The sequence below is a fragment of the Pristis pectinata genome, chromosome 7 (assembly GCF_009764475.1).
Source record: "Pristis pectinata isolate sPriPec2 chromosome 7, sPriPec2.1.pri, whole genome shotgun sequence".
Classification (NCBI taxonomy): domain Eukaryota; kingdom Metazoa; phylum Chordata; class Chondrichthyes; order Rhinopristiformes; family Pristidae; genus Pristis; species Pristis pectinata.
In genome coordinates, this window is record NC_067411.1 from 38,850,541 (window position 1) to 38,863,815 (window position 13,275).

Genomic DNA, 13,275 nt, shown 5'->3' on the forward strand with positions numbered 1-13,275 from the left:
GCCTGAAAAGGAAACAGATTCGATTGTAATTCTCAGAAGGGAATTGTACAAATGTTTGAGAAGGATAAACCTGCAGATCTGAGGGAAAGAGCAGGACAGTGGGACAAATTGAAGAGCAGACACCGTGCACTAAGTGACCATCACTCACTGATTCTCTTGCCTAGAAATTGGAGAGTATCACATTGTTTATCCCCAGCACAATGCAATCCTGCATTGATTTAACCTGGAGTAACTCACATCAGTGATCATTTCCAGCACAAGTAGTGACATCCCAAAATTAGACCAGGCACTCAGTGTTTGCAATCCAAGTTAGTGTGTCTGGTATTTTCCCAGTGACAGGCACACAGCGAGGGTATCAAACCCTCTTGAAATAAATTGGAGCTCCCCTGTTCCAGTCAATGACTGTGGTAAAACAGTCCAAGAAGCACAATGCACTGTGTTTATCATATACTCTTGATTTAAGGGGAGACTCTGAAGTCCTCAAGACACCTAATGACTGGCTCCAGATCTGACTGCAGACTCCTAACTCTCCTAGTATCAGTGGAGCATGCTCTCACAAGGAGGGAGTGCTTGCTGCAGCATCTAACTACTGAGCAAACTATCCAATGGGAGCTTCAGGTTGGGTGTCAGAGGCAACTCGGGGAGGGATGGGGATCTCAGGGCAGGAGACAGAGAAAACCTCAGTGGTCCCTCGATCCATAGCAAGTAGGTCTCTCTCCTCCAGGGAGGTGAGGTGCTGCAGTTGAGAGTGCCTTCTTCTCAGCTGCCTGGGTGGCCTCCCTTCATCTCCCACTTACCCCTTGGAGTTTTAACTTGAATGGATGAAGGGCATTGAATAACCTTTTCATTGTCCTATATTAACCTGCATGTGGAGGACTTGAGAGTGACAAACGTCTCAGAGTGCATTAGGGTGGGGCAGTGGAGAGGGGGGGCAGTTTGTGAGTGAGTGCATGCTTGTGTGTGTGTGTGTCATTATGGAAGAGCAATATGGAGAGTTCGCCTTATCTAATGAGGTATCTAATGACATACCTAATGAGGTCCCAAGGTTTGCTTTGGACTTGCTCTACTATCCAGGGATTCTAACTTCTGGAGGAGACAATTCAAGCCTCCTAGCAAAGGCTGTCTTTATCAATAGCCTAGTGATGAGTCTCCTGCACCACCCCCACCCTCCACCAGCACACAGAACCTCCCTTCTGGCATGTATCTCCCAGCCATAGGGTGTTTACCTGGCCATAGGGTGTGTACCTTTAAGGGGAAGATATCCTCTGACTGCTGTACAATGAAATGGTAGCAACTCTGGTTCTGCCAGGGATCAAGTCACTCAAGTTCTTTTTGGCTGATAAACACACCAATACTGTTGCACAATTATTTTTTTCCAGAACCTTTTCAGGAAAATTGATGTTTCATCACACCAAAAATAGCACAGCACAACTTTCTAGACATGTGGATGGTAAAATCATTTTTCTTTCTTGAAGGATGATTTTCCTTTGCTGCTGTGTGTGATCATGGAAACAAGGAAGGCAGTTAAAATGATTCTAGTCACTGTGATACCCTGAAGTAATAACTGTACCTAATGACATTGAAACAGCTTCCTCTCATTGCTGTTTCAGTTACCCTGAGCCTGTGCACTACTTAATTATTAACAACTGACCAAGCAAAACACCAAAAGTATTGTAGAACCAGTTAGCACAGAAGGACATCGTTCAGACTATCCATCACACCTGGTTCTATGAAAGAGCTCCCCCACTTAGACCCATTCCCTTGCCTTTTCCCCACCACAATCAAATCTTTCATGTTTAATCACCCAACTTCCTTTTGAAGGTTACTCTTGCACTTGCTGTCAGCCAGTGCATTCCCAAATACATTCTAGACTTAGAATTACCAAAATTCTTGGTTGATATGATGTCAGAGAAAAATAAACCTTTATTAGCTGTAAGGTTCTGTAAGGTTACCCTACGTTCTCTAGATTAATAAGAGATGATTATCAGTGAGATCATCTCTGTTTCCCTAGGCTTGAGACCCTGGAACAAGTGGGTTTCACCTCTGGATAAGTGGTTGCTCATTCAGATGAGGAGAACATTCTTTAACCATTTTGGTGAATCTTCAGGATTTGCTTTGCCAGAGGGCTATGGGTCATTGTGTGGATTGGTAGGTTTTTGGACATTGAGGAAAATAGTGGCTGTGTGGATTGGGCTGAAAGGTGTATTTGAGGAAAGGATCAGACACTGACTCGTTGAATGCTGGAGCAGCTGAGGGACCCTCTTGCTGCTTTTTCTTGTCATGGTATTTTCCTTAAAATTCACACTTGATACGAGTCAGGTGGCAATGAGTGACTCCTGTCTTTCTATTTGTTTCCTCAGCCTGTCCGCCTGGATACTGGGGGCCAAACTGTATCCACACCTGTAACTGCCACAACGGAGCCCACTGCAGTGCTTATGACGGGGAATGCAAGTGCACACCAGGCTGGACTGGGCTGTACTGCACACAGAGTAAGGTTCCATTTGCTCTCTCCACAGACACAAGCTGACCTGCTGGGTTCAGTTCAGCATTTGCTCCCTTATTTAATCATGTAAGCACAGTACATCAATGATTAATTGCAACTGAGATCAAGACTATCTGGCACATTTAAAACACGATTTTTAGAAGTAGCGCTTGTTCATAACAAACCATATTCAAGGTTCTGCTTGAAGTCCTTTCCTAAAACTTTCAGTTAATCCTCTGTTTGTTTCTTCATTCATGGGTGGGGGATTTTCTAGCTCAGTCAGCATTTATTATCCACCCCTTGTTGCCCCTTGAAATGAGTTGCCTGCTGAGCCACTTCAAAGGGTGTTTGATAGTCGATCACATTATTCTAGACCTGGCGTCACATACAGACCAGTCTGGTTAAGGACAGCAGTTTTACTCCCCTGGAGGACACTAGCCAATAAGATAGATTTTTACAACAAGGTCAAAATCAGTCAGTTTATTGTCATATGCACAAGTACATGTATGCACAGATGCAATGAAAAACTTACTTGCAACAGCATCACAGGCACATAGCACCTGATACGTAACATTCACAAGAAGAACATAAAGATAAATTGTACAAAAAATAACACAATTAGAACAAAAAAAAACAAAGTCCATGGTAGTGCAAAGTGAACAAAGTGGTCATGGTGTTGCTAAACTGAGGTAGTGATTAGGGTTGTGCAGGTTGGTTCAAGAACCAAATGGTTGATGGGAAGTAGTTGTTCTTGAACCTGGTGGTGAGGGACTTCAGGCTTCTGTACCTCCTGTCCGATAGAGAAGATGGCATGGCCCGGACGGTGGGGATACTTGATGGTAGATATTGCTTTCTTGAGGCAGCGCCTCATATTACCAGTGGCGGGCAGGGATGTGCCCCTGATGTATTGGACTGAGTCCATTAGTCTCTGCGGCTTCCTATGTTCCTGCACATGTAAGTTGCCATACCAGGCCATGATACAACCAGTCAGGATACTTTCAACAGTACATCTGTAGAAGTTTGTTAGAGTGTTCGGTGACAAGCCAAACCTCCTTAACCTCCTAAGAAAGTAAAGATACTGGTGCGCCTTCCTTGTGATTGCATCTATGTGAAGTTAACCATTAATGATGGCAACTTTTTATTCTAGATTTATTTAATTGACTGACTTTGCTGAGGTTGCATTACAGACCATACATGCTCTAACCAAATGGTGCAACAGGCCCAAGGGGGCTGAATGACCTGCTGTTGTTCCTATATTTCCTGAAACATCTTAAGATTTCTATGTGTTCCTGTTAGAGATGGCCAGTGAGTTGTAGGAATTTTAACCTATTGTTCCACAGACTAGATGCTTGGGTTCTTACAGGAGCTTGCTGATTTTGTAATAAAAACAAAGAATGCTGGAAAAACTCAGCAGGACTGGCAGCATCTGCAGACAGAGAAACCGTAAATGTTTCAGTTCAGACAGTTCATCAGAACTGAGAAAGAGAGAAGCAAGGAGACACAGGAGACTGTAGATACTGGAACCTGGAGCAACAAACAATCTGCTGGAGGAACTCAGCAGGTCGAGCAGCATCTGTGGGGAGAAAGGAATTGTCGACGTTTTGGGTTGAAACCCTGCATCAGGTCCTGATGCAGGGTTTCAACCAGAAACATTGACAATGTTGACAAATTGACAAAGGGAATTTCGCTAGGATATAAGGAACAGACTCCCAGAGTTTCCACAAAAACATGGTCCACCTCTGACTCTTCCCTTTCCTTTCTGGATCTCTCATCTCCATCCCAGGGCAAAGGCTAGACACTGATACCCACTACAAGCCTACAGACTCACATTTTGAACTTTTGCTTTGTTGCTATTGTTGTTACTGAAGTTACTAAAGAAAGTTAGAGAGTGATATCCTAGTAGCCAGATAACAGAGAGTAGGATTTAACAGGTCATTTTCAGGCAGAATTAATGATCAGCAGAGATCAGTGTCAGGGCTCCAGATATTCTCAATCTATATCAATGATTTGATCGATGGGGCAAAATATAATATATCCAGGTTTGCTGATCATACAAAGCTGGGAGATAGTGTTGCTTGTGAGGAGGGTATAGACAGGATAAATGAATGAACAAGGACATGGCAGGTGAAATAAATGTAGAAAACAAGGCCACTTTGTTAGAAAATATAGAAAAGTGGACTCCTTGTTAAGTGGTGAGAGATGGAAAGGAGCTGGTATTCAGGGGGTCTTGGATGTCCTTGTACACATCACTGAAAGTTAATGCAATTAGGAAGAATGTAAGGGGATATCAGCACAAGAGTAGAGATGTCTTCTTCCAAATATAGGGCCCTGGTGAGACCATGCAGTCTGCTGGAGGAACTCAGCAGACTGAGCAGTATCTGTGGGATGAAAGGAATTGTCAACGTTTGGGGTCGAGACCCTGCATCAGGGCAGATGCTGCTCGACCCACTGAGTTCCTCTAGCAGACTGTTTGTTGCCTCAGATTCCAGTACCTGCAGTCTCTTCTGTCTCCTGGTGAGACCACACCTGGAGTGGTGTGTGTAAGTCAAAGTAAGGAAGAGGATCCTTGCAATAGGTCGATGCAACAAAGGTACACCAGATTGATTTGTGTGATGGTGAGTTTGTCATATGAGGACACATTATGCAGATTGGGCCTATGCTCTCTTGAGTTCAAAAGACCAAGAGATGATCGTATTGAAACACACAAAAAAATCATTCTTTCAGGACTCGAGAGATGATGTTTCCCCCGGCCTGGATGATAAGAAACAGTAGTCAAAGTCTCAAAATAAAGAGTTGGTCATTTAGGATTGAGATGTAAATAAATTTATTTACCAGGTATTGAAATTCTCTGTCTAGGAGGGCTGTGGATGCTCAGTCACTGAGCAAGTTCAAGGCAGAGATTGATAGATATTTGGGTATCAAGGAAATCAAAAGATATGGGACTAGTGCAGGAAATTGATGCTGAGGTAAAAGATTAGTCATCATTTTATGTGGAACAGGCGTGAGGGCCAAATAGCTTACTCATGCTTCTATTTATGTGCTTATTTCTTATATAATTTTGGGGGAAACAGCAGCCAATTTGCACATAGTAAACTTCCATTTTGAAATGACATCTAATTTCTTTTGGTGATCTAGGCCTGATGAATAGAGAGAACTCCCTTTCCCTTTGAAATAGTGTCATGGGATCTTTAACCTTTGCATGAAAGAACATGGCTTTGGCTTAAGATCTCAAAAGATAGTTCTCCCTCAATGCATGGCACTTCCCCAATTTCTGCCCGTGATTAGAGCCACAGAACTGGACAGGTAGAATAGTAACAATGACATAACTGGCTGAAAAAAATAATTGTAAATACTATACTAATATATAACATGTGTTGAACCCAATATAGTAGTAGCAGGACATTTTTTAATGACTTCCATTCATTAGACATGCTCTTTCACTGTTCCACTCGAATCAATCACAAAGCTGCTGAAAGTCACAACTGATTATAGTGTAGTGAGGGCACTGGCACATCTGGGATCGATGAACAGGGATAACAACTGGGCAGTTCCTTAAAGCATCAGACTGGGGAAATAAACAGCATAAACAAGGAAGAGAAGGGTGCATTAAAAGGTATCTATTCAAATCAAATTGTCACAGAAAAGGAAATAAAGAGGGGGAAGGAATAAAAGACGAGAGAGAGAGAATAGAGAGGAAAAAGATTTTTTTTTTGTAAAACTGTTCCAAGTAAGTTTAAACTTGAAGAAATGAGATTCTATACGTGGAGTAGTTAATTTCTGATGCCAAGGAAGGTTCATTTTCCAGAAATTGTTATGCTATTAAAATTGTATTAATGCTTTTAATGGTGTTTAAACTTACTACAATGATTTAACATACAATTAATGGACAAATCCAGCAGGTTCGTAAATAAACTTGGGGCAGCAAGAACCAGATGGAGTTCAGACAAAGCTATCACCAACAACAAAATATTTCATTTTTATAGCACCTGTGAACCCAGTGGAATATCCCAAGATGCTTTCTAAGAGACTACTCAGAATATGATAATGAGTTGTGGAAAGGGGTAGCAAGAGAGATGTACTGAGACAGTATGATTTCATATCGAGTTTTAAAGGAGAAGAGAGAGGGGGAGGGGTTTGGGGAGAGGATTCCAGAGCTCAGGAGCTCAGCAGTTGAAGGCACAACCACCTGTGATGGAGCACGGGGTCAGGGCTTTGTAGGTGGAGTTTAATTGGATTGATTCCCAGAAATTCACTTTAATCCACATAGCAATTCAAGGTCAACCTCTGAAAAAGTGAATTCATCTGTGATCCTGCCCCTGTGCAGCGGCATTGCTCCTGCGGTCAATTTGACCGCAAATCCTGTTGTGTTTCCTCTTCCACCATGATTCAGTTTGCAATTGCTTTATTCACTGGCTTCATGTTGCTTTCTTTCTGTGACTGCAGGGTGCCCGTTGGGTTACTTTGGGAAGGACTGTGCCGAGCTGTGCCAGTGTCAGAATGGAGCAGATTGCGACCACATCTCAGGGCAGTGCACCTGTCGCATTGGATTCATGGGCAAACACTGTCAACAGAGTAAGTCGGGAAAGGCAGAATCATAGAGTCCTACAGCATGGAAACATGCCCTCCGACCCAACGTCCATTCTGGCCAAGGTGTCTTCCTGAGCTAGTCCCATTTGCCTGCATTTGGCCCATATCCCTCTAAACCTTTCCTATCCATGTACCTCTCCAAATGTCTTGTAATTATACCTGCCTCTACCACTTCCTCTGGCAGCTCATTTCATATACCCACCACCCTCTGTGTGAAAAATGTACCCCTTGGATCTCCTATACATCTTTCACCTTAAACCTATGTCCTCCTTTCCCCTATTCTGGGAAAAAGACTGTGACTATCTACCCTATCTATGCCCCTCATGATTTTATAAACCTCTACTAGGTCACCCCTAATGAATATCTGATGAAAGCACCTCAGCACAAAAGGTAACAATGTTCTAAATGGCCTCCTCCTTTGCTGTATTAATCTACACAAGGCTCTGGTCAGACCACACTTGGAGTACTTTGAGCATTTCTGGGCACAAAACACCTGGAGAAGGATGTATTGCCCTTGGAGGGAGTGCTGCATGGAATTAACAGAATAATACTCGGACAAGGTTAAGATAGAAGGATTCCCTTAGGATAGAAGCTCAAAGGTTTGATGTTTTCAAGATGATAGAGGGTGACTGATGGGGTAGGTGGAAAGAGACTTCGTTCTGCTGGTTGAGAAGTCTTGGACCACGGGGTGCTGAGCCAGGCCTTTTCGGGAGTGAAAAACAAACTGCTGGAGGAACTCAACGAGTCAGGCAGCATCTGTGAAGGCAGACGGACAGCTGACGGACAGGACTGAAAGAGTAGATGGGAGATGGCCAGTACAAGGAGGTGAGGGGAAGGGGTGGAGCAAGTGCTGGCAAGCGATAGGTGGATCCATGTGAGGATGGATGATAGGCAGATGGGGGAGGGGAGAGTGGAAATGGCGACAGAAGCTGGGAGGTGATAAGTGGAGGCAACAAAGAGCTGCAGATGATGGAATCGGAGAGGAGAGGAGAGGAAGGTGGAGCATGGAACCAAATAGGGAAGGTGGGGTGGGCAGATGGGAACAGTAGTAGGGAGGTCATTATCAACCAGTGCTATATGATTTTCTATGATTCTTTAACTGCTGAGGGTAGGCATTATTAATGGTAGTGCAGTCCATGCTGGTCTGGTATTGCTGCTCCATCTAGTGGCAATAAATTCAGCTGCAATTTTAATCAGTCCACCCAATGGCATGGGATTTGAATTGGAATCAGGGAATAATGCCATATGGCCCACTTGTCCATGCTGGCTCTCTAAATAAGCTGATAAAGTGAAATGGATATTTATGTGATGTCTTTCTCATCCCTTTCCAAATATCACAAAGAGTTTAGCAGCCAACGAAGTACATTTGAATTCATTGTTGTAATGTAGGAAATGCATTACCCAGTTTGCACACAGCAATCTCCCATAACCAGCAACCTGATAATGACCAGCTAATCTGTTAGGCTGATGTTGATTCATGGTTAACTATTAGTGGGACACCAGGAAGACTTCTGCTTTTCTTTGAAATAGTGACATGGGATATTTTACATCCACCCAAGACAGACTCTCAAGTTAATACCTCTTTCAAAAAGATGCTTTCTCTGACAATAGTGCTCTGGTGTGTCAATCTTGATACTTGTGCTGAAGTCTCTGGAGTAAGACTAAACTCACAACTTTCAGACTCAGCCATGGCTGTTGGTCCTGTTCTCCAGCTTTCTCCCCGCTGCCCTGTCAAATTTTCCTTTGATTCAATGGAGCTTTTAGTGTATAAAATGGCTTCTGTATCGCCAACATGACAAGAGTGATGCACTTAAAAACAGCTTCATTAGCTGTAGATGTCCTGAGCTTGTTATATGCACTGTGGAAATGCAGGCATTTTCCTTCAGTGAAGCTTTAAAAACTCAATGACCACACCTGTGTACTACATATTAGAGAGCAAAATGTTTCTTTTGCTGAAGAATGATGAATGAGTCTTGTGTAACTAGTTATAAAGTCTGTTGTCTCTTAGGAATGTTTGCGGCACTCTAACTGACTAGACTCTCCATATCTTTCTTACAGGATGTCTATCAGGGACGTTTGGTTACGGCTGTCGCCAGGTGTGCGATTGTCTGAACAACTCAACCTGTGACCATATTAAAGGCACCTGTTATTGCAGCCCAGGATGGAAGGGTTCAAGGTGTGACCAAGGTATGCCTTCTAGTGCTAGGACTGTGCATTATCCCCAGATATAGGCTTACGTCCGTCCTCAAGTCATGTGAGTCTATTAGAAACATTGAATGGTAACAACACAGGAGGCCATTTAACCTTTCAATTCTGTACCAACTCTGCATGAACAATGCAGCTTGTTCCAATCCTATTCCGGTCCTGCAACTTTAATTTTCTTTCAAGTGCTGATCCTATTCCTTTTTGAATTTTCCTCTGCCACCCCATCAGACAATGTGTTCCAGATGCTGATCCCTCTGCAAAAAAACTGGTGCTTCTCCCACCTTTGTGTTTTTTTAAATCTGTGTCCACTGGTTTTCGCCCTTCTATCAGTGGGAATGTTTTCTCCCTGACTGCTCTATCCAGAATCATTGTTATTTTGAGCCCTCTTGCAAATCTCCACTCAACTTCCACTAGTGTAGGAAAACAATCCCAGATTCTCCAGCCTTTCCTGTCACACATTTGTCATCCCTGGAAAAATTCTCATTACACATTTCTGCATCCTCTCCAAGAGTTTCACATCCTCCCTAAAGGGCATTGCCCAAAATTTGTTCATCATAACCCCCCGCTGTTGCACCCTGCACCTTTATTTATGAAGACTTGGATCCGGTATGTTTTTTTTTAATTATTCTGAACTTGCTGTTGCTATTTCCAAAAATTTCTGCAGTTCTGCACCCAGTTCTGTACCTGTAGGCCCTTGAGAATTGTCTCTTCAGTTCAAAGTCTGTACTGAAATCTCAGACCGTGGAAGTGTGTTAGCAAAGAAGTTTTGAAAATGCTTAACCAGACTAAAAGAGTGGCTTTGAGTGAAGGAGATCAAAATTGAAGAAAATAGAGGAAAACTGGCCATCCGGCCCATCCTGTCCATGTCAGCCTTTACCCTTCATGCAAGCAAATAGTTCTGATTGTACTTACCCGCTCTGTTCCTATGTCTTTGTCGTTTTTTTGTTCATCCCACCATCAGATCTAACCCAGAATATTTTACATAGCTATGTGACGATGAGGTAGGTGGTTTAGACAGCTGGCTCCGCCCCTAAGCCAGTCAGGCCCTGCCCCAAGGCTAACCAGCTGTCAGAGCTGTCATAGGCGTTTGATTCTTGCTAATCCAATGTCATGGGGTTGGTGACCTCACCTTTGCTCAGTGATGTTGCTCCCTGTAACACTAGTCAAAGCATGATTGTTCCTGAACTGACACCTTAGTATACATATTGGCTGTTGCACTTCCTAAATAATCTGCTGACCCTGGGAGGAATGAATCTCATGGCCTTATCTCTCAGTCCTCCACACTTCCTTAGAGGCCATGCCCTTGTTATAAATGCCTGATTTACAGACACCCTATATATGAACAAAATCCCATAATATTATTAAATTCAAAAGTCTGACATAGATACGTACATGCATTCATTCTTATGAACGTCAGAACTAGTTTCCTCCCTCTTTCTCCACTTTTGGTAATTATTCTTTCTTATCAGCCTTCTGTGCTTTTGATGCCATTCGTTACAATATTGTGGAGGTGTGGTAACCATATCGAGTGATTTTTGTGTAGTTTCTGATCTATGGACAAAATCGATTTATGAACGTTGGTAAAAATGGAACCTGTTCGTTACTCGGGGACGGCCTGTATTCTGTTGAATACGGGAGCTTGCTGTGCACAATTTGGCCACTGCACTCCAATAATGAGTTCACCAACCATACTCTTTTGACTGAGAAGCACTTTTGGACATTTTAAAAGGGATGTGAGTGGCAATATAGAAATGAATACTTTCCTTCAATGTGCTGACTATGAAAGGGTTACACCTTGACCAATGCCTCCCTTACAGGGAACAATATCTTGGAGTAAAGATGAGGAATCTAATCGCTGCACCTCCTGCCAACTAACCCACATCCTGACAGGCATCCACACTCCAGCCCAGAAGCAACAGGGCTTATTCCTGCACTTGTAAACACTTGGAAAGGATGCAGAAGAGGTTTACCAGGATGCTGCCTGGATCAGAGAGGATGAACAATAGGGAGAAATCGGACAAACTCGGGTTGTTTTCTCTGGAGCTGCGGAGCCTGAGGGGAGACCTGATAGAAGTTTTACAGTTGTTTTCCTCTCATCCCAGACATTCTCTCTTCTCCCCTCTCCCATCAGGCAGAAGATACAAAAGCCCGAAAGCACATACCACCAGGCTCAAGGACAGCTTCTATCCCACTTTTATAAGACTATTGAACAGTCCCCTAGTATGATAAATGGACTCTTGACCTCACAATCTACCTCGTTATGGCCTTGCACCTTATTGTCTGCCTGCACTGCACTCTCTCTGTAACTGTAACACTTTATTCTGCATTCTGTTGTTGCTTTTCCCTTGTAATGCCTCAATGTGCAGATATTGTGAAATGATCTGTATGGAGGTTATGCAAAGCAAAGCTTTTCACTGTACCTTGGTACATATGACAACAATAAACCAATTTACCAATTACCATTTTCCAGCTGGCGTTATAATTGTGGGAAACCTCAACAGCCTTAGTCGGACCAGCACAGCCATCCCAGCAGATTCCCATCAGATCGGGGCCACGGTGGGGATTGTTGTCCTACTCCTGCTGGTCCTCTTTCTTCTGGTGCTCTTCATCATGTATCGGCGCAAGCAGAAGGGGAAGGAGACCAACATGACAGCCGTAACCTATGCACCTGCCCTCAGGGTCATGAACACGGATTATGCCATCACAGGTGAGAACTTTTCAGCGCCAAACCCACGTGCCAAATCTTAATCAACCAATAACATTCATTGTGGAGCAGAGAAAGGTATTGGAGGGAGGAAGGCCATTCAGCCCTTTGAGTCCATTCTGTCATTCAATGAGATCATGACTGATGTTGCCAACTCTATATACCCGCCTTTTCCTCAAACCTCTCTATACTTAGGTTAACACAGTCAAAAATTTAAAATTACCAATTAACCTTTTGGTGTGCAAATTTTTATTTTATTGCGTGCAATTCTGGTCACCCCATTACAGAAGGATGTGGAGGCTTTGGAAAGGATGCAGAAGAGGTTTACCAGGATGCTGCCTGGATCAGAGAGGGTGAGCTATAGGGAGAGGTTGAACAAACTTGGGTTGTTTTCTCTGGAGCGGTGGGGGCTGAGGGGAGACCTGATAGAAGTTTATATGATTATGAGAGGCATAGGTAGGGTAGACAGCCAGTATCTTTTTCCCAGGGTCAAGATGCCCAAGGGCATTTATTTAGGGTGAGAGGGGGCAAGTTAAAAGGAGATGTGCGGGGCAAGTTTTGTTTTACACAGAGGACGGTGGGTGCCTGGAACGGGCTGCCAGGGGTGGTGGTGGAAGTAGATGTAATGGTGGCATTTAAGAAGCTGTTAGATAGACATATGAATATGCAGGGAATGGAGGGATATGGATCATATGCAGGCAGAAGAGATTTAGTTTAATTCGGCTTCATGTTCAGCACAGACATTGTGGCTTGAAGGGCCTGTTCCTGTGTTGTACCAGTCTATGTCCTATAACCTGGCATCAAATGCCATTTGTGGAATAGAGTTCCAAATTTCCTCCACCACCTACATACAGAGTTATTTGCTGACTTCATTCCTGAAAGACCTGGCACTAACTTTGGGATTGTGCCTTCTAGTCCCAAACTCCCAACCAACAGAAATACATAGTTACTCCGTTAGTTCCCTTTAATATCTCAAAGTTCCATCAAGTCACTCCTTAATCCTCCACCTTTCAGGGAATAGTTGATGTAATCTCATCAGGTAATGTATAAAAATGACAGGAGGGGTCAATCATGGCTGAACTGCACCTTAACTGCATCTAATCACCTTGGATCTGTGACCTTAAGTATCCGCACTTGTTGATCAATAGTCTATCATTGGTTTGTCATTTTTCAATGGATTCCCAGCCTCAGTAGCATTCTTGGGGAAGGAGTTTCAGGTTTCCATTACTCTTTTGTGTGAAGTAGTTCCTACAGCATCACCCCTGAACTACCTGGCTCTGATTTTGTTTGTCCTGGG

General features: G+C 43.4%; 1 protein-coding gene across 1 annotated transcript in view; it reads left to right on the forward strand.

Annotated features, from left to right (window-relative positions):
* The window catches only part of megf10 (multiple EGF-like-domains 10), a 162,562-nt gene that overhangs the window by 133,622 nt on the left and 15,665 nt on the right, over positions 1-13,275 (forward strand). The window contains exons 17-20 of the mRNA XM_052020066.1: positions 2,361-2,489; positions 6,926-7,054; positions 9,128-9,256; positions 11,745-11,981. Of these exons, the coding sequence (XP_051876026.1) occupies positions 2,361-2,489; positions 6,926-7,054; positions 9,128-9,256; positions 11,745-11,981 (624 nt within the window). The remainder of the gene's footprint in view (positions 1-2,360; positions 2,490-6,925; positions 7,055-9,127; positions 9,257-11,744; positions 11,982-13,275) is intronic.